Source organism: Salmo salar, chromosome ssa10 (genome assembly GCF_905237065.1).
Source record: "Salmo salar chromosome ssa10, Ssal_v3.1, whole genome shotgun sequence".
Classification (NCBI taxonomy): domain Eukaryota; kingdom Metazoa; phylum Chordata; class Actinopteri; order Salmoniformes; family Salmonidae; genus Salmo; species Salmo salar.
The window spans coordinates 12,906,614-12,926,309 of record NC_059451.1 but is presented as its reverse complement, the minus strand read 5'-3'; the positions used below and the strand labels follow the sequence as shown (position 1 = coordinate 12,926,309).

General features: G+C 46.4%; 1 protein-coding gene across 2 annotated transcripts in view; it reads left to right on the top strand.

Annotated features, from left to right (window-relative positions):
• LOC106613535 (zinc finger protein GLIS1) overlaps window positions 1-19,696 on the top strand; it is a 129,153-nt gene that overhangs the window by 89,048 nt on the left and 20,409 nt on the right. The window contains exons 5-8 of one of the 2 annotated variants that reach the window (XM_014215898.2): window positions 6,292-6,453; window positions 9,649-9,747; window positions 13,251-13,428; window positions 16,358-16,544. In XM_014215898.2, coding sequence (XP_014071373.1) covers window positions 6,292-6,453; window positions 9,649-9,747; window positions 13,251-13,428; window positions 16,358-16,544 — 626 coding nt within the window. Of the gene's footprint in view, window positions 1-6,291; window positions 6,454-9,648; window positions 9,760-13,250; window positions 13,429-16,357; window positions 16,545-19,696 lie in introns of both variants that reach the window. The other variant, XM_014215897.2, reaches the window with a different exon arrangement.

The window sequence follows — 19,696 nt, the reverse complement described above, 5'->3', positions numbered from 1 at the left end:
TTTTGTTTTGTTGTTGGCGCAACCACGATTTAAAAGTCAACTTCTGCCCTGTAACATCGAAGTCTGCCAAAAAAAAAAACTACTACTGTTAAGGCTTTAGTACTGGTCCAGTCTAAACATTGTCCACTCTCATTTGAACGCATTGATATGGATGCGGTTGGTCACTTGGCTGAAACGTGACCCCATTTGTGTTGGAAGTTGAGTGCATTTCAATGGGAACTCCTGCACAGTTTGTCTGTTTTCATACAGGGTTGGGTACGAATGAACATGGGCCAGTTTCAAGGTAACACACAGACAAGGTGTGCCACTGAACCAATGGCACATTGAGGGCATTTTCGCTTTTATGTGGAAACTGGGAGTTCGGCTTGGGAATGAACAGTTGCTGTTGAACGCTAACAGTGAAGGACATCAGATCAGCAAATAAGATATATCCTTTTTACTTTTATCAAAGAGAGAAGGGCTGTACTATGGTACGCGTGTGTGACCCCACTTCCCTCTCCCTCTCAAACTGGGCCATAAACCCAGCGATGCCCCGATCACGAGGAAATCACATCTTAGCTCTCTAATGTAATACAGGGCCTGGAAGCTGGCACATATGTGAACGCAGACCCCCTGAGTCTCAACAGGTTAAGTGCTTCCATGACGACTCGACTCACCATGTATTCTGGAGCCAGACTTACCCAAAGTAGTTCTATAAGTCGTTCTATACCAGTCCCCCATAGCAACAAGGGTTCAAATCCACCATATAGTTCCCCCTCAATCTCCATCAAAAGTGCTAGGATTCATTCCAAATGGTACCCTATTCCCTTTATAGTGCACTACTTTGACCAAGGTCCATAGGGCTCTGGTCAAAAGTAGTGCACTATATCGGGAATAGGGTGCCATTTGGGACGCAGGCCCCTTGTTGTGGCAGAGAGCAGCTGGTGGGCCATTATGCTGGATGCCTCATTTAGTCATCATAGGAATGCTTCCTGTTGTAGACGATGCCATTCACAAACTTTTTCATCTGCCCCAAACTATGCGGGACCGTGTGAGTACAAAATGGCTGATCGGAACAATTTCTTTAGTCATTTACATGACTACTTCCTTCCACCAATTTATCGGCTGAGCGAGCTATCGCTTCAGCAGCGCTCGCTCACTCAGTTCCATCTGGACAACAGTCCTGCCTTAGTCACCGCTGTGTATGCGTGTACTCATATCTCACCATTCATAAATCAAGTGCTGTGAGAGTTTGGGCTGAGGATAAGGGGGAATGACGCAAAAGAAAAACAAAGTAAAGTGTGTGTGAATTCATCTCAATCCAGCATTAAGAAATGGAAAGGAGAAGAAAAAAAATCGTCCCCTATCTTTGATTCAAATTAGGTCCTCTATTCGCAACAGATGAGTCTGGCTGCTAAAAGGGGTCCTGCTTGGCTGTGGAAATGATATGTGTAAACTATGTAATGCAAATGTTTTAGCGAAGCTGGCTTTAATTTGGTACCCTGACGAAGCACATGAGAAACCTGCCTCTCCTTAGCTGTCTCGTTGAATCATATGGATATAATTTCATCCATTTACGTTTTTCTGCTCTTTGCTGTGGTTGCCACGGGGCATTTGGAAGCAGGCAGATTAAACGCACATGTTTCCCCGAGCCGCAGCCTGAACGCTCCGCTCCAGCATTTTTCAGCTGAACAGATCCTGAAGTGTTGGCGGTTTTCCTCGTCGGTCAGCGTATAAAAAGGCACCTTGTGATAAATGAACACACTTCCAGTACCTATTCAGATTAGAATAATACTGAAAAGCAACCAGTATAACTTTTTATCTAGGGTTTTATTCTGTGGCGCTGTGTTGGATTCCCAGATTAGGCTTTAAGAGAACACTTCACCCCGTTAGAAGCTTAGGCAATTACAGAGCCTCGATGCATTAGCTGAAATTAATCAAAGCGGAGAACCGGTGGGCCTTGTTAAGCCCCGGAGTACCTATTGCTTTTACTGAAGGTCCTCTCAAAATGAGTAATAGGGATTTCATGCTAGTTAGCAGCCAAACATTTTAATCTCATTTCTCTCATCATTAGTCAGAAGCCACCAGTCAAACAGATGGTGGTGAGAGCAGGCCAGAAACGTGACAGGGCCCTGCTGGGGTTTCACTGATATCAAAGGATTCCCTCCTGTTAGCAGCAACACTGGAGACTATAGCTGTCGAGAGAAAGAACTTTCGAAAGTTATTCCTCACAAAAAAAAGCACATTGAGAAGGTGAGGCTTTCGCTTACATGACCTCGATACAGTCGAATACAGTGCATTTCTAAAGAAATGAACCTCCTGAGAAAACTCTTGTTTCGTTTCGTTTCATCTCTCTCTCTCTCTCTCTCTCTCTTTCTCTTTCTCTCTCTCTTTCTATCAAAATGATGTCTGAGATGTCAGCGGCAGCTTTTTCCCCCCTATGCTACGCAATAAACGGGCGGTTTGTTTCGATCTTCTCCGGCATCTCAGTCAGGCTCTTTCTAATGAGCTCTTTTTTTGTAGGTTAGCGATACACTGCGGCCATTTAGGCGGCCAACTGTTTGGGCTTCTCTTTGCCAGTCAGAATTAATTTCCCATGAAGGCCTCAAGCTCGCTGTACCTTCACAGCCCAGCTCTCTGGGCCCACAAGCTGTCTGTTGTGATCGGCTGCCGGCCCCTCGGCCATGTCAGAACCCACCGTCACCCCAATGTTTACCGAGCTGCCCAAGCCGCCCTCTCAGAGTGAGACGGTGTCAAACCCGGCTCAGGCCCTGCTCGCCTGCTCCCTTCGTGTGGTTATCGAGCCCGTTTACCTTAGAACCAATCATTCAGAGGGGAAAGCCAAACATGTTTAAAGCAATTCATGTGATTAGCGTCTAAACTGCTTTCACAAATAATATCAAAGACGTGTTTAGAAGAAGCTGAAGCTGTCCTGTGTGGTTTCGACACCTCGGCTGGCTCCAGGCCTTCCCACCCATACCTTCTTCCATGTCATCCTGTTTTACATCTATGCTCATCCATTTCACGGAAAAATCAACAACCAAATTCTTTGTGACATTTTTTTTCTCTGTACAAAATAGCTTCAGTAGCTCTCACACAGCAGTAAAGTTATACGCACGCTGTAGAATTTCAACCTATGCCCCAGTCTTGCTTTTGACTTTGCCGACACCTTCCCAGTAACCCACTACACTAACAGATGCCATTTTGACTGGCAGGTTAGCAACACCTGACCATGCACAGTAAATGCTCTATGAGCCGGTCAGTAAACCAATGTCCTGTGAATCATGTGCCCTTGCCCAGCGGTGGTAGTAGGCTCTCAACAGGCGGGGAAACTTCACCCTCCCTGCCTGCGTCCCAAATGGCTCCCTATTCTAGGGCTCTGTGCGGGCTAAAGGGTGCCATTTGGGACACAGGCACTGTCTCACTGCCAGCCGACCTCGGGCACTTTAATATCCAGCGCAACACGATTAGCACGCTTTTCTCCACGGACCTATAACTCTCATTTAGCTTCAAATTTGTATTGCGTCAAAGAAAGAATGAAAGACTGATTATTTCCCTTCTACATAAATACACACATTTGGCCCGTCAATAAGGTTTATATTTGTTTTCCAAACTCAAATGTTCGGCCCTGTATTTCAAGAGTCGGCACGGTATGTGTCTGTCAGGACTGACATGCTAGTATAGAGGGCTTCTTCTCTGAGATTTTATGGAAATTCCACCCACCCCCCCTCTCAGTCCTATACATTTGATGACCCTGCTTCTAGAATAATACGACTCCAGTGTGTATTGTCTGACACTTTTAGATGTTTCCCAAGCCCTCCGATCGAGGAGGCCTGAGTAGGCACATTTCTCTGCCCTGTGTTGATGTTGCATGGTCGGGTTGATCTCATGACATTGGTGTGCTGAAATCTACTGTGCATTACATGCCGTATCATGTCTTCTGTGTGATATTTATCCTTGCCCTTTCTACAATCCAAACGTGTGTGTGTGTGTGTGTGTGTGTGTGTGTGTGTGTGTGTGTGTGTGTGTGTGTGTGTGTGTGTGTGTGTGTGTGTGTGTGTGTGTGTGTGTGTGTGTGTGTGTGTGTGTGTGTGTGTGTGTGTGTGTGTGTGTGTGAACAGCTTTAAGGTGTCCACTTATCACAACAAAACCGTGAGTCTCTATGGGGTTGCTGAGTACGGAGCTGTTGTGCTGATGAGTAAGCTATGTGAGTGTGATGAGACAAAGGAGTCTTCTGGTCTCTTTTTTTATGTTTGAATAGCACATTTAGACAGGCACGGACAAACATACACACATACACACGCACACACACACAACCTCGGTCATCTGACCCAGCTCTCCCATGACAGGGTTAGGTTTCGTCCATGTGAAATGGAGGGGGCTGTGAATAGATGGCGCTTCCTGCCTGTGCTGTGAGTGAATGAAGGAGGCCATGTATGAGCATTGAGCTCAGATCAGGACTGAAGGGCCATTAGAAGAATGGTGTGTCTCTCTCCTTGGGCGTAACCTGACACTCCCCAGCCCAGTGCGTGCGCGCACACACACGCGCGCACACACACACACACACACACACACACACACACACACACACACACACACACACACACACACACACACACACACACACACACACACACACACACACACACACACACACACACACAGGCTTCACTAAAGGTCAGGGGACAATAGAGAGCAGTTCCTCCATGTCAGGTTTCACTGCTGCCCAGGCCACAGAGTGAGACGACCCTACTAGTCCCCTCCCTACGTGTGTGTGTGTGTGTGTGTGTGTGTGTGTGTGTGTGTGTGTGTGTGTCCACGCCCCTGATCGATGCATAATGGCCAGGGAGGTGGAGCCGGCAGAGCCCTCAGATAGGGTAACAGGAAAGTAATTGTAACTGAAAGGGCCTTGATGCAATGCTCCTCAGTGGCCCCAAAGGCTCTCATTGTTGTGGACCATGATAGCAACCATGACTGGTATTGATGTCAGGCTAACCGTAGCCACTGCCGCGAGTCCCCGTGAATAGCTAAGGCAGATTAACGAAGTGGGATATAAGTTACGTTGAGGTGTACTGTACTCTACATGTACAGGGGTGCTCCATACACTTAATGGCTGTTTACAGTAGCATGCATAGAGGAGGAGGAGGATGGCCACTGTCTCAGCCAATCAGCCGTGTTTGTGTTGATGAGCGGGGGAGGATATGCGAGCAGACTCATGAATAATGGGTGTGCTAGCAAATCTGTGGTGTTCATTGGCTGAGTGGATAGGATCAAATGGGCTGAGTGGCCAGTCAGGATCAGATGTAATGGGCTTCTTTACACTCACTGCCACTTATCTAGTTCATCTACCCTCATATACTATGCTCTGCATGTCACCCATTAACTGTCACTGTACAGTATAGGTTTACTGTCGTTTCTCCTGCAACCCACTACCTGTCTCTTGGTAGTATGGGCTTAGTATCATCTCCCTGCACTGTAGCCTCACCAGTAGCTACATAGCAAGTTGTAGTAACACTAGTACTGTAGGCATGTATATACAGATGTAGGATCTAAATTTGATCGCCCTGTTGCAATGCTGGAAATGTAAAACTTGTAGTGTATTTCAGGTTTGAAAAGGCTTCTGAAGTTTGTAATTTCCATTTAGAAATTTCAGACTTGATTTTCCCATAACAAATATGTACCATCCGCTAGAAAAATGTATATTAATTGTAATCCACATAATAATTCATATTTCCTCTTTCTGCAGGATTATTTTCCTGCTGTAGCAAACTGGCTTAAATTAAGATCCTACATCTGTAAAATACAGATGTGAGGTGTTCCTAGCTCATATGACAATGTCTGAGTCCCAAATGGCACCCTATTCCCTAAATAATGCCTATGGGCACTGGTCAAAAGTTGTGTACTAAACAGGGAAAAGGGTGCCATTTGGGACTAAATCAATGTAATTTGGTTACTAATAGCTTTTTACAGTGGTCTGTGGAAACACAAGTGCCCAGCCCATGTATAAATTGAAGATTTTGAGCATGGCCGGTACAGTATCTGTTAGTTTCCATGGCCTGGTGTCATTGTAAGGAAGGGACTCATCCAGCTGTGTGACTGATAGAAGGAGTGGGGGAAAGAGTGGGAGCATGCGCTGCTCTGAGTCACAGAGGTACATGGACACAGTGGCTTCATTGTACCACTGTTTACAGCCTTCCTCTCTTATTGATCTCTCTCTCTTATTGATCTCTCTCTCTCTCTCTCTCTCTCTCTCTCTCTCTCTCTGTCTCTCTGTCTGTCTGTTTCTATTCTCTTATCTATCCTCTCCTGCAGTTTGAGGGCTGCAGCAAGGCCTTTTCCCGCCTGGAGAACCTAAAGATCCACCTACGGAGCCACACAGGGGAGAAGCCCTACCTGTGCCAGCACCCCGGCTGCCAGAAAGCTTTCAGCAACTCCAGCGACCGGGCCAAGCACCAGCGCACTCACCTGGACACGGTCAGAACACATGGAGACAGCCTCCACTCTGGTTCTACTACCCACAATTCCTACCTCCTGTTTCCTTTCTGCTGTAGATCATGGATCAAGGCTGTTGTAAGGGGTTCGAGTCAGGGTTATTTTAGACACTCGTTGTGAGTGTGAGTGCCATAAAAGTAGTGGGAGGGGCCATTGTTAACATTTTAACTCTGATAGGGGTGACCTGATTTGTTATAGGAGTAACAATCACTAGTGGGCATCCCCAAACGTCCAACCCTGGTTACGGTGTATGGGGGAATTTTTATTTGACTTAGCATCAACCAGTGTTTGTTTAGATTTCCCTTCTTTTTCCCCTTCCTTTCCAAGGTTACCATTCACTAAACTTAAAGGAAAATGGAATTGTACACTTGAAAGAGTCAGTGCCCATTTCCAAACCTCAATGCCCATTTCCATCCATTGACAGCGTCACAGTTCAATAAGCGGACCATCAGTCAGGGAGTAAGACGCAGGTTCTCACTCGCCCCACACTCCCTCCGTCAGCCAGAGGCTGTGCCGGTGCCACGACATGCTACAGATCATTAAAATATCACTTCCATTAGTCCGATTCGAGTCACAGTATGTGAAATAAGCAGCCGTTAGGTTAGCGTGGAGCGTTCGGCTCAGACAGGGCTTTGCCTTGTCTCTCTCTGCTACAGGGGGGGAAACCAATGACTGCATATAGAGGAAAGGAAAGCCTGAGTCAGCCACTACTCATTCCTCCTGTCTCCGTTACTCCTCCAACGTCCTACTTTATCACAGTCCACAGGCCTCAACCAGCTTCAGCCCCCCAGCCTCAGCCCCCCAGCCTCACTACCGTACTGACACAGCCAATTCCACCACCAGCCCAAGACGCTGATGGCCGCACATTAGCGCCCCGCCGAGAGCCTAATTCCGCCGCCCGCCACCCTGCCAAACACACTTTGGGGAAAAATCATTTTCAACTATGATATTTATACTAGAAAGAAGTTGTGTGTGTTTTTCTCTCCCTCGCTGGCTCTTTTCTCCACTCATCGGGTCTGTGTCGGGGTGGCGTTGCGTAGGAATAACAAACAGGGCAGAGATGAGTGGTGCTGAGAGTGGCTTGGAATAACAATGTGTTATTTACAGAAATGAGCGAGGTACAAACGGAGAACTAATAAAGAGGCGTATCACCTTTCACTTTAATGGTCACCTTATATTCCACAGTATAGAGAGAGAAAAAACATACACTATACAAAAGTATGTGGACACCCCTTTTCAAATGAGTGGATTCGGCTATTTCAGCCACACCCGTTGCTGACAGGTATATAAAATCGAGCACACAGCCATACAATCTCCATAGACAAACATTGGCAGTGGAATGGCCTTACTGAAGAGCTCAGTGACTTTCAACGTGGCACTGTCATAGGATGCCACATTTCCAACAAGTCAGTTCGTCAAATTTCTGCCCTGCTAGAGCTGCCCCGGGTTAACTGTAAGTGCTGTTATTGTGTAGTGGAAACGTCTAGGAGCAACAATGGTTCAGCCGCGAATTGGTAGGCCCCACAAGCTCACAGAACAGGACCGCTGTAGCGAGTAAAAATCGTCTGTTCTCGGCTGCAACACTCACTACCGAGTTCCAAACTGCCTCTGGATGCAATTTCAGCACAATAACTGTTCGTCGGGAGCTTCATGAAATGGGTTTCCATGGCCGAGCAGCCGCACACAAGCCGAAGATCACCATGCACAATGCCATGCGTTGGCTGGAGTGGTGTAAAGCTTGCCGCTATTGGACTCTGGAGCAGTGGAAATGCGTTCTCTGGAGTGATGAATCACGCTTCACCATCTGGCAGTCTGACGGATGAATCTCGGTTTGGCGTATGCCCGGAGAATGCTACCTGCCCAAATGCATAGTGCCAATGGTGGAGGAGGAATAATGGTCTGGGGCTGTTTTTCATGGTTCGGGCTAGACCCCTTAGTTCCAGTGAAGGGAAATGTTAACGCTACAGCATACAATGACATTCTAGACGATTCTGTACATCTAACTTTGTGACAAGAGTTTGGGGAAGGCCCTTTCCTGTTTCAGCATGACAATGCCCCCGTGCACAATGCGAGGTCCATACAGAAATGGTTTGTTGAGATCGGCGTGGAAGAACTTGACTGGCCTGCACAGAGCCCTGTCCTCAACCCCATTGAACACTTTTGGGATGAATTGGAACGACGACTGCGAGCCAGGCCTAATCACCCAACATCAGTGCCCGACCTCACTAATGCTCTTGTGGCTGAATGGAAGCAAGTCCCCGCAGCAATGTTCCAATATCAAGTAGAAAGCCTTCCCAGAAGAGTGGAGGCTGCTATAGCAGCAAAGGAGGGACCAACTCCATATTAATGCCCATGATTTTGGAATGCGATGTTTGATGAGCACGTGTCCACATGCTTTTGGTCAGGTAATCACAAGGGGAAAATATCTCCATCGCCAGGCTGCATGCTGTGTTTTCTTCAGTAATATTGTGTGACAATGAGGAAAGTTAATGATAGGGAGAGCAGTGGTTTTTACACCACTGGTGTAGTGATCCAATCAAATGTTATTGGTCGCATACACATATTTAGCAGATGTTATTGTGGGTGTAGCAAAGTGCTTGTTGCTTTCGGTGATCATGTTTACTGCCCCCCTCACATCTTTTGGCGTAGTTTGCACTATAACTTCACGAGCATGTATCTTTATAAACCTTATAACACACGTGATCTTTATGTCGTCAATCTTCTATGGAGTGCCAATGTGCTACTTTAAATGGGATTTCTTGTAGTGCTTAAAAATGTTGTCAAATTGAATATTTTATTCAATTTATATTTTATATTTCACTCTCTTTCTCATTCCTTCTCTCTTGCCCTCAATTTCTTCAATTACTCTCTGTATTCTCAGCTGAAAGGTAGGAGGCTATCTTTGCCTTCTTATTTCATCACATTTCATTACTCTTCTGTGTGGTTTTTGTGTGAATTCTTGTTCTTGATTTTTGCTCTTCTTTGGCAATGTAACTTAGTGCCTATGGCCAATGCCTACATGTTCTTGAGTTCACATGTGGTTTTGTATTAATCCATTTCGAAATGTTAGGTTGCTTTGACTTGTGGCTGCTTCACTGCACTGTCATTACGGAATAACTAGTTGCTTTAAATCAGACACTTATCATACACTGTTCATATGTTCATCGTGTTCTATAGAAACCGTACGCATGTCAGATCCCTGGATGCACCAAGCGCTACACCGACCCCAGCTCCCTACGCAAACACGTCAAGATCCACTCGGCCAAAGAGCAACAGGTGCGTAGAAAGGTAAGACACTCAGAGAGAGTGAGAGAATTTACTGACAATCCTCCCCCAAAAAGCTGTCACTTTAAATCAGAGGATGGGCTCATTGTAATGGCCAGAATGCATTGAAGGAGCCATCCTAGCTTCTCCAGCCTCCACTTTCTCACACTGTACATCTTTTGACCAGTTAACTCAAATCAAATTGTATTAGTCACATCTGCCGTATACAACAGGTGTAGACCTTATAGTGAAATGCTTACTTACAAGACCCTAACCAACAACGCAGTTTAAAAAATAAGAATAAGAAATAAAAGGAAAAAGTAATTTAAGAGCAGCAGTAAAATAACAATAGCAATGCTATATATAGGGGGTACCTGTACAGAGTCAATGTGCGGGGGCACCGGTTAGTCGAGGTAATTTAGGTAATATGTACATGTAGGTACAGTTATTTAAGTGACTATGCATAGATAATAACAGAGAGTAGCAGCGGCGTAAAAGAGGGGGTGGGATGGGGGGTGGGGGGGTGGGCAATGCAAATAGTCTGGGTAGCCATTTGATTACATGTTCAGGAGTCTTATGGCTTGGGGGTAGAAGCTGTTTAGAAGCCTCTTGGACCTAGATTTGGTGCTCCGTTACCACTTTCCGTGCAGTAGCAGAGAGAACAGTCTATGACTAGGGTGGCTGGAGTCTTTGACATTTTTTGGGGCTTTCCTCTGACACCGCCTGGTATAGAGGTCCTGGATGGCAGGAAGCTTGCCCCGGTGATGTACTGGGCCGTACACACTTCCCTCTGTAGTGCCTTGCGGTCAGAGGCAGAGCAGTTGCCATACCAGGCAGTGATGTAAACAGTCAGGATGCTCTCGATGGTGCAGCTGTAGAACCTTTTGAGGATCTGAGGACCCATGCCAAATATTTTCAGTCTCCTGAGGGGGAATAGGTTTTGTCGTGCCCTCTTCACGACTGTCTTGGTGTGCTTGGGCCATGTTAGTTTGTTGGTGATCTGGACACCAAGGAACTTGGAGCTCTCAACCTGCTCCACTACAGCCCTGTCGATGAGAATGGGGGCGTGCTCGGTCCTCCATTTCCTGTAGTCCACAATCATCTCCACCCCAGCGGGAGGACCCTAGATATTAGCGCTAGTCCTTGTTTCTCGTTTCCAGGTAAGTAGTGCGTAGCACATCGATGACTTGTCGATGACTTGTAAGCCGGAAAAGGGTCCACTCCGCCATGCGGATCAACTGAATGTTAAATGGCTGACGTTCAAAAGAGACGAGCCCCGTTTCGCCGGTGCTCTTCAAGTCAAAGTGAAGAAATTCAATGACGACTGAGAGCGTGTTAAGACTCTTGTCGATCTTGTCAGGCCACATGCGTCGCAAATGTCCCCCAGTAGGTGTAATCATCTCCGTTTTAGTGCTTATTCTTCCTCGCGGCTTCACACAGTTGGTTTAATTTAGCAGAGCCTTTGAAATCAATTTCCCTGACAATAGATCAGGTTGGACCACATTTCGTCATGTTCATGGTCAACAGCACACTCTTCTGCTGATCGGGCTTGGTAAATATGGGGAGAATGGAGAGACAGAATGGTCTCATTGTGTCTAAAGGGCTTGAGCGGTGGTGGCCGGGCCTGGATAATGTGTTCCTTTGCTTACCATTGCTGTTAAACAGAAACATGTGAGGCTTGCACCATTGTTAATAAGCTGTAGCTCGAGCCGAATACCCCAGTGGCCAGATGTTGTGGACACATGTCAAACAAACCCCCTCACTCTATCTTGGAACAGAAAAAAAGACAGTCCAATCTGTTACAGCGTCATGTTGTGAAAGGCAGAGGCCCAATTAGACTTGATGAATTGTTGCAAGGCGCTGGTAAGGAACGGTTGCCAATCACCACATGTGTTCGGTCACTTACTGACGTTGTCCGAGTGTCAACTTACAATGTGATGATTGTCGAATCGGTCTGTGATACGTAAAGACAGCGTTCCATCTGGAATCTTGATTCCAGGGCTCAGATATAAAAGAAAAAGCCTCATGCCAACTCAAATATCTATCCAGACTGGCTATTAAATCCATCCTGAATGAATTCCATTGAAGTAGTTCAGATGGCAGCCCTGGCATACTAATCTGTTGGGATATCTGTGAGCGCGGTAGTGCATGCTTCGAACCGCGTAGCTATCCTCTTGGCTTTCTCCGTTGGCTTGTCCAACCTGTAAACGAGAGAATGGATGAACAGAATGATCGCTAGATGGACTAGTTGTCCTGATCCCTCTCTTTCTCCTGGTCCTAGTAAGTGGGCTGCCTGTGGTCGGGAAGCGGGCCTCTAAGCCTGTCATTTCCTCTCAGTCTCTGTGGTTGAGATGCCACCACTAACGAACTGATTCACTGCTTTATTAAAGACTTTTGTTCTTGTGTGCCAGTTTACACAAATGTCCTTTTATTCTTACCATAGCCCTGATGTTACTTATGTCAGCTCTTACTGGCAGAGCCTCAGCGTCGCTGTCCTCGTAGAGTGGTTGACATTACACTACAGCCTTTTTAACAGATTCAGTGTAGTTTAGTGCAGCTTATATGTGTAGCAATCTATAGATAAATATAGCCTCGTTTGGGATCAAACCCTCAACCTTATATGGTTAGCGCTGTGCTCTAATCAACTGAGACAACCAGCCCACTAGACTAGAGAACGACGAGATTCTCATTAGAGCCATAGAGGGATCACACCTATCCCGTCAGTCCAGCCACACCATAGAATCATGTTGGATTAAAAAAAAATCCCTGCCTTTACCTTCAGCTTAAAACCAGGCATTCGGTGTGATCAACCATGTCCTGACGTCACCACCCCGCTGGGCACACATGGGTTGGATCAACATTGTTTCCACGTCATTTCAATGAAATGACGTTGAGCCAACATGGAATAGGCGTTGAATTGACAGATGTGCCCAGTGGGACAGCTCTGAAGGTACTTCTGCAGATGAAGGGGAAGAAAGACATGGTTGTTATAATTCCTGCAATGCACTGCCTTGGCATGTACCATACCCTACGATAACATTTTACTACAGTGCAAGCCACTGCACTGATGTATAGAAGAGAGTAAACCATTTCACTGATCTGTAAGACAGACTACCTAGCTATCATTCCAACTGATGTAGATTACCTTGAAACCACTGCTAGCTTAATATACCCAGGGTTGGAATTTAAAACGTGGATTTAGATTGGTAACTAAAACCACTGGGAATGCAGGAATTCAGCTCACAAACACGTTTTTCATGTCACAGTAATGTTTTCACTTTGGGAGGAGTGAAACACGCTGCCCCAATTCCACCCCGGCATGGAATGCCTGATAGACTGCAGTTTCATGTGTGTTTGCTCACCCAGATACAATTTGCAGAAAGACAGGTTATCGCTTTTCATGTCATGGCTTTGTGTTGGTATGAAAGATGTCCAACCAAACTCTGAAATTCATGCTTCCTAATCACCTGTATGTATTGTCCAACAACCCCTCCCCTTCTCTGCTTGATTGACAGCTGAGGCCCTGCCCCCACCTGGAGCAGGATGTCCTGAGTGAGTGTCTGTCTGTGCACCACCTGCAGGGCTCTGCCCCCTCTCAGCACCAGCACCTGCACTGCCCCGCCCCCTCGCAGCAGCATTTGTTCAACGGGAAGGATGGCCGATCCCCGGGACTGGGCCAGGACATCTTCACAGGTGCACGGAGGTCACTCTACCCCACTAACCCCTCTCCCTTAACCGCTAACCCATAACCCCAGACCCTAATGGTCCAGGTAAAAGATGCCTCTAGGATCTAGGATCAGCTCAGCTTTCAGATCTAGGATCATCTTTCTTAATTATTCTAACGCAAAACTGACCTTAGCTCAGCTTCTAGGCCAGGACAACTTCATCCTACTCCAACCCTTAACCCCCAATTCACCAACTGACACACTGACCTATCTTTAATATTACAGTAAACGTTGACATTTTGACATGATAGACTGGCAGACACTGTCTCAGTGCTAATTTTCCAGAGTGCCTTCAGCTCAATCTCATGCTGAATGTGATACCTGATGCATTAATTAGAACTGATTCGGTTTGGAGAAACAAGTCCTACATGTTTTATAAGAAACTTTCGCCTCACTTCCCGCTGGTTGAGACCGCTGGTTGAGACCGCTGGTTGAGACCGCTGGTTGAGGGTTATTTAGGACTTGGTGGAAATCAAACTGAGATGTAATAATAAAGAACATCTACAAATGGCTAACATTTGTGACTTGCAATGAATGCTGAACATGAACATCACCGATTCAAATTCTATTTGATTCAACTTGGAAGTCTCTCTATGGAGATCCCATAGACTATACTACAGTCAAATTGGCTTGCGAAAGAGAGGTTGATGAGCAGGATCAAATATAGGGTTTACTATGGAGGAGAGGAGAGATGCCCTGCAGTGTCCACAGTTTATGGACACATCTGTCATTGTTTGCTCAGTTTGTCCAATCCAGACTCCCCATCTCTCTCTGTTATTGTTATGGGACTATGAAAGCTCAAGTTGTCTTTGATTATTGAATCGATGCTTGAAATACTGGCATCTTTCCTTCTCCTCTCCCTCTGTTTTGAGTGGATGTGTTGCTAGCTCCAATTGTGACAAAATGTGCAAATGGTTTCTAGCCCGCAGGAGCTGTTGTGTTGCTGTGGCCGTATTGGTTGATTAGGAGGCGTTCGAGGACGACGGGTTTGTTAGGGTTTACGCCAGGCGAAATGAAATGGGATCCATCATTGCATGTGTTGAGCTTTGTTCTCTAGCCAACAGAGGGAGGAGAGTCAGCAGGATGGGCAGAGTAGGGAGGCTCTTGAACGTTAACATAGCTGACAATGGGTAGCACTTCTAGTTGCTGTGAATCTTATGTTTCCCGTTGGTTGGTTTTTGGTATCTGTAGGTTTTAGTTTCTAAGGCTAAAGAGATGTTCAGTAGGCTCAATCTTACTCAGGAAGATATCTTTATATTAAATTCAACTGCTAGAGCACATTACTGTAGATGACCATAGGTCCATCTAATTATGACAGGCTACAAGTCAGGCTATGCTGCCACCACAAACATCACCCTAACCCTACAGAACCCCCTCCTAACTCACAAAGAACCTTCACAAAACTCACAGAGGAAACTCTCAGAACCGTCACAACCAAATGTTCTCAGGCCCGTCACATAACCTTCTCAGAACCCACATAAAAAGAAAACATTTAGAATCGTCACAGAACACTCCTACAATCATCCCCAAACACGCTGGGAAACCCTGCACCGCTGATGCTTGCGATGAAATTGAAGCAATCACAGCGATTATTTGTAGAATGTTTGCTGGTCTGGTAGCAGATGTGGGGGCTAAAGGGGAAACCATTTAAGGTCTGTGATTGATGATTTGGGGGTAATGAATCAAGCTTGTAACCATTTCAGAGAGCTGTCAGATAGGCCCTGCTTCCACTTGAGCACAGCTGGGGGAACAGTACTGCAGAAACCAGGAGCGCTCCTCTCGTCTCCTCTCTTCTCCGCACCGCCTCATTGCCCTGGACAGTCAACGACGCTACGCTGTCCCCCAGGACACTGGGAAAGACATCACAGACAGGACAGAGTGAGGAGAGGAGAGACGAGAGAACAGATTTACAGTACAGGAGGAGGAGTGAGAAGCAGAGGGGGCTGCTGACTTCAGTGCCTTGACCCTCTTAGGCAATCTGAGAGCCCCTGGACAGAGCTGAGCTCTTTCAACTGGAGCGCTCAGTAGAGCATTCAGCTGTCATTGTGATTTGTCATGAGCCTGAATCACCATTCAACTGAAGTACAGATGTGGAATCTTAATTTGATCACCCTGTTGCAGGATAACTTTCCTGCCATGCAGGAAATGTAAACCTTGTAGTGTTTTGAGGTTTAAAAAGGCTTCTAAAGTTTGTAATTTCCACTTTGAAATTTCAGACTTGATTTTCCCTTATGAAAATATACTGTATAAACCGCTGCAAAAAATGTGCATTAATTATAATCCACATAGTAATTCACATTTCCTGTTGCTGCAGGATTATTTTCCTGCTGTAGGAGACTGGCTCAAATTAAGATCATAGATCTGTAGACTGACTCTTTTCTGATGCTCAGACAGGAAGGTCAGATGCATTTAAACTGCTACAAATACTTAGGGACTGGCACAGGGGCACACATGTACGCTCGCACACACACAGACAGACAGACACACACACACAGACAGACAGACACACACACACAGACAGACAGACACACACACACACACACATACAGAGAGATCCTGAGCCACCGTGCCAGTTCTCTCAACTCCACTCATGTTCAAAATTCCTATAAAGTCTTCTCATCAGAAATCGTAATACTAATGTACGAAATAAATAGTATTGTAACCAGAACAAAACATTTTAAGGACAACCGAGGACAACCCAAACAATGTACTGTAAATCACAAACAGCACAAAACAACAGAACATTTAATTTTTCAAAGCTCTCACTGATTGTATGATCAGTTGTGACAACAAAAGCTCGTTGCCATGAAAAGCTTTTTCATTTGGTCAAAGGGAACATGGCCGAGTGAGGGACTCAAGTTGGCACATTTAGTGAATGAACTTTGTTTGGTTTTCAGGCCTGTACACTGGCTCCAGCACTCCCCATCACGGTGTCTCAGTGGAGCTCCTCCCCCCAGGACCAGCCCCCACCCCTGGCTCAGCCTCCGCCCCTGACCTGCCCCCCAGGCAACCTCGTCTGGACCGGGACCTGAGCAGCCCACATCATCTGTCCCCTCTGTCCACCATGGAGAGCACACGTGACGGGTGAGTCCCCTATAACATACTACTGTGAAATCATATATGGACATCATACACACATGGAATTGTGGTCACAGGTCACATACGTCAGGAGGTTGGTGGCACCTTAATCGGGGAGAACAGGCTCGTGGTAATGACTGGAGCGGAATATGTGGAATGGTATCAAATACATCAAACACATTGTTTCCAGGTGTTTGATACCATTCCATTTGCTTCGTTCCCGCCATTATTATAAGCCGTTCTCCACTCAGCAGCCTCCTGTCACATACCTACGGTAATACTGATTTGTTTAACGCACACACGCACACATAAACACAGACAGATACGCACACATACACACGCACGCATGCGCACGCACACACTTTCTCTCTCTCTCTCTCTCTCTCTCTCTCTCTCTCTCTCTCTCTCTCTCTCTCTCTCTCACACACACACGTACAGATCATTATAGCATACTGTACACTTCATCAATATTATCACGCTGATCCCAGCGCGGTGTGAGGACACTTGCGAAATAGAAACTCTGTTATGTGTCATCCAAAATCAATTCCCATTTTAGTGCAAAAACTATATTAGGGCCCACCGTCAAATACATCCTATCACTTTAGCTGTCGTAATCAAAATCAAAACCCATCCTGAGTCCCAAATGGCACCCTATTCCCTATGTAGTGCACAACTTTTGACCAGGGCCCATAGGGAGCCCCATAGGGCTCTAGTCAAAAGTAGTGCACTAGGGTTCCATTTGGGACGTAGCTTAACCATGACCCTTCGGATACAGCACTCACGGGAAAGGCCATGGTGAGGTCAGAATGATTCGGCCAGTAAGATTCGCTCTATTTCTGGCATTGTGTCCAATGATCCACAGGTCCCTTCGAGTCCCAGCTGGGGGTTACAGAGTACTCCCAATGACCTAACGGTTTGGCCCAGGATTTAACAAAGGTTTTAAAGATGAAACTGTCAAAGCAGTGTGGTGATGACTCCTCTTGTGTGTTTGTGTAGAGCATTAACACCACTTAACCTTCAGTTCTTTAAACATACTCCATGTTGGTTTAGCTCTGTCCGTGTAAACTGTCGTCACTTTTATTTGACATGTACTGTTCACGCCGATGTGTGTCAACTAGTTCATTCTGAACAAGTGTCGATTGTATTTAGTAGAGGCACAGTTCTAACAAGATTCCCCTTTTCGAAATACATGTTGGCTAGAATTACTATATAGTGGTATAATACTAATACAATACCTATAGTATTTTATTTCGTAGCATTGGAGTATGATAAGTGCAGTACCAACTAGGCTCCTCAATGTTTAGCATATAGTGATGCTAACAAAGCGCTAGCTACCGTGTGTTCCATTGAAGAGGCACTAAGTCCTGCTGCAGATTATCAAACACATTTCCCACTCTCTCTCTAGGTTTACTTCAGTTCCTCGGAGAGAGGAGAGAGATCAGGTCCAACTTTTATTTTCTCTCTCTCTCTCTCTCTCTCTCTCTCTCTAGGTCTCGGTCTCCTTCTCTCTCTCTCTCTCTCTCTCTCTAGGTCTCAGTCGCTCCTCTCTCTCTCTCTCTCCTCTCTCTCTCTCTCTCTCTCTCTCTCTCTCTCTCTCTCTCTCTCTACCTCCCTCTCTCTATCTCTCCTTCTCTCTCTCTATGTCTCGGTCTCCTTCTCTCTCTCTCTAGGTCTCGGTCTCCTTCTCTCTCTCTAGGTCTCGGTCTCCTTCTCTCTCTCTCTAGGTCTCAGTCTCCTTCTCTCTCTCTCTAGGTCTCAGTCTCCTTCTCTCTCTCTCTAGGTCTCAGTCTCCTTCTCTCTCTCTCTAGGTCTCAGTCTCCTTCTCTCTCTCTCTCTCTCTCTCTCTCTCTCTCTCTAGGTCTCAGTCTCCTTCTCTCTCTCTCTCTCTCTCTCTCTCTCTCTCTAGGTCTCAGTCTCCTTCTCTCTCTCTCTCTCTCTCTCTCTCTAGGTCTCAGTCTCCTTCTCTCTCTCTCTCTCTCTCTCTCTCTCTCTCTCTAGGTCTCAGTCTCCTTCTCTCTCTCTCTCTCTCTCTCTCTCTCTCTGTCTCTCTCTAGGTCTCAGTCTCTTTCTCTCTCTCTCTCTCTCTCTCTCTCTCTCTCTAGGTCTCAGTCTCCTTCTCTCTCTCTCTCTAGGTCTCAGTCTCCTTCTCTCTCTCTCTCTCTCTCTCTCTCTAGGTCTCAGTCTCTCTCTCTCTCTCTCTCTCTCTCTCTCTAGGTCTCAGTCTCTCTCTCTCTCTCTCTCTCTCTCTCTCTCTCTCTAGGTCTCAGTCTCCTTCTCTCTCTCTCTCTCTCTCTCTAGGTCTCAGTCTCCTTCTCTCTCTCTCTCTCTCTCTCTCTCTCTCTCTCTCTCTCTAGGTCTCTAGGTCTCTCTCTCTCTCTCTCTAGGTCTCTAGGTCTCTCTCTCTCTCTCTAGGTCTCTCTCTCTCTCTAGGACTCTCTCTCTCTCTAGGTCTCTCTCTCTCGCTCTAGGTCTCTCTCTCTCTCTCTAGGTCTCTCTCTCTCTCTAGGTCTCAGTCTCCTTCTCTCTCTCTAGGTCTCAGTCTCTCTCTCTCTCTCTAGGTCTCTAGGTCTCTCTCTCTCTCTCTAGGTCTCAGTCTCCTTCTCTCTCTCTAGGTCTCTAGGTCTCTCTCTCTCTCTAGGTCTCAGTCTCCTTCTCTCTCTCTCTCTCTCTAGGTCTCAGTCTCCTTCTCTCTCTCTCTCTCTCTCTCTCTCTCTCTAGGTCTCTAGGTCTCTCTCTCTCTCTCTAGGTCTCTAGGTCTCTCTCTCTCGCTCTAGGTCTCTCTCTCTCTCTTTCTCTCTCTCTCTCTAGGTCTCAGTCTCCTTCTCTCTCTCTCTAGGTCTCAGTCTCCTTCTCTCTCTCTCTAGGTCTCAGTCTCCTTCTCTCTCTCTCTAGGTCTCAGTCTCCTTCTCTCTCTCTCTAGGTCTCAGTTTCCTTCTCTCTCTCTCTAGGTCTGAGTCTCCTTCTCTCTCTCTCTAGGTCTCAGTCTCCTTCTCTCTCTCTCTAGGTCTCAGTCTCCTTCTCTCTCTCTCTAGGTCTCAGCCTCCTTCTCTCTCTCTCTCTAGGTCTCAGTCTCCTTCTCTCTCTCTCTCTCTCTCTCTCTCTAGGTCTCAGTCTCCTTCTCTCTCTCTCTCTCTCTCTCTCTCTCTCTCTCTAGGTCT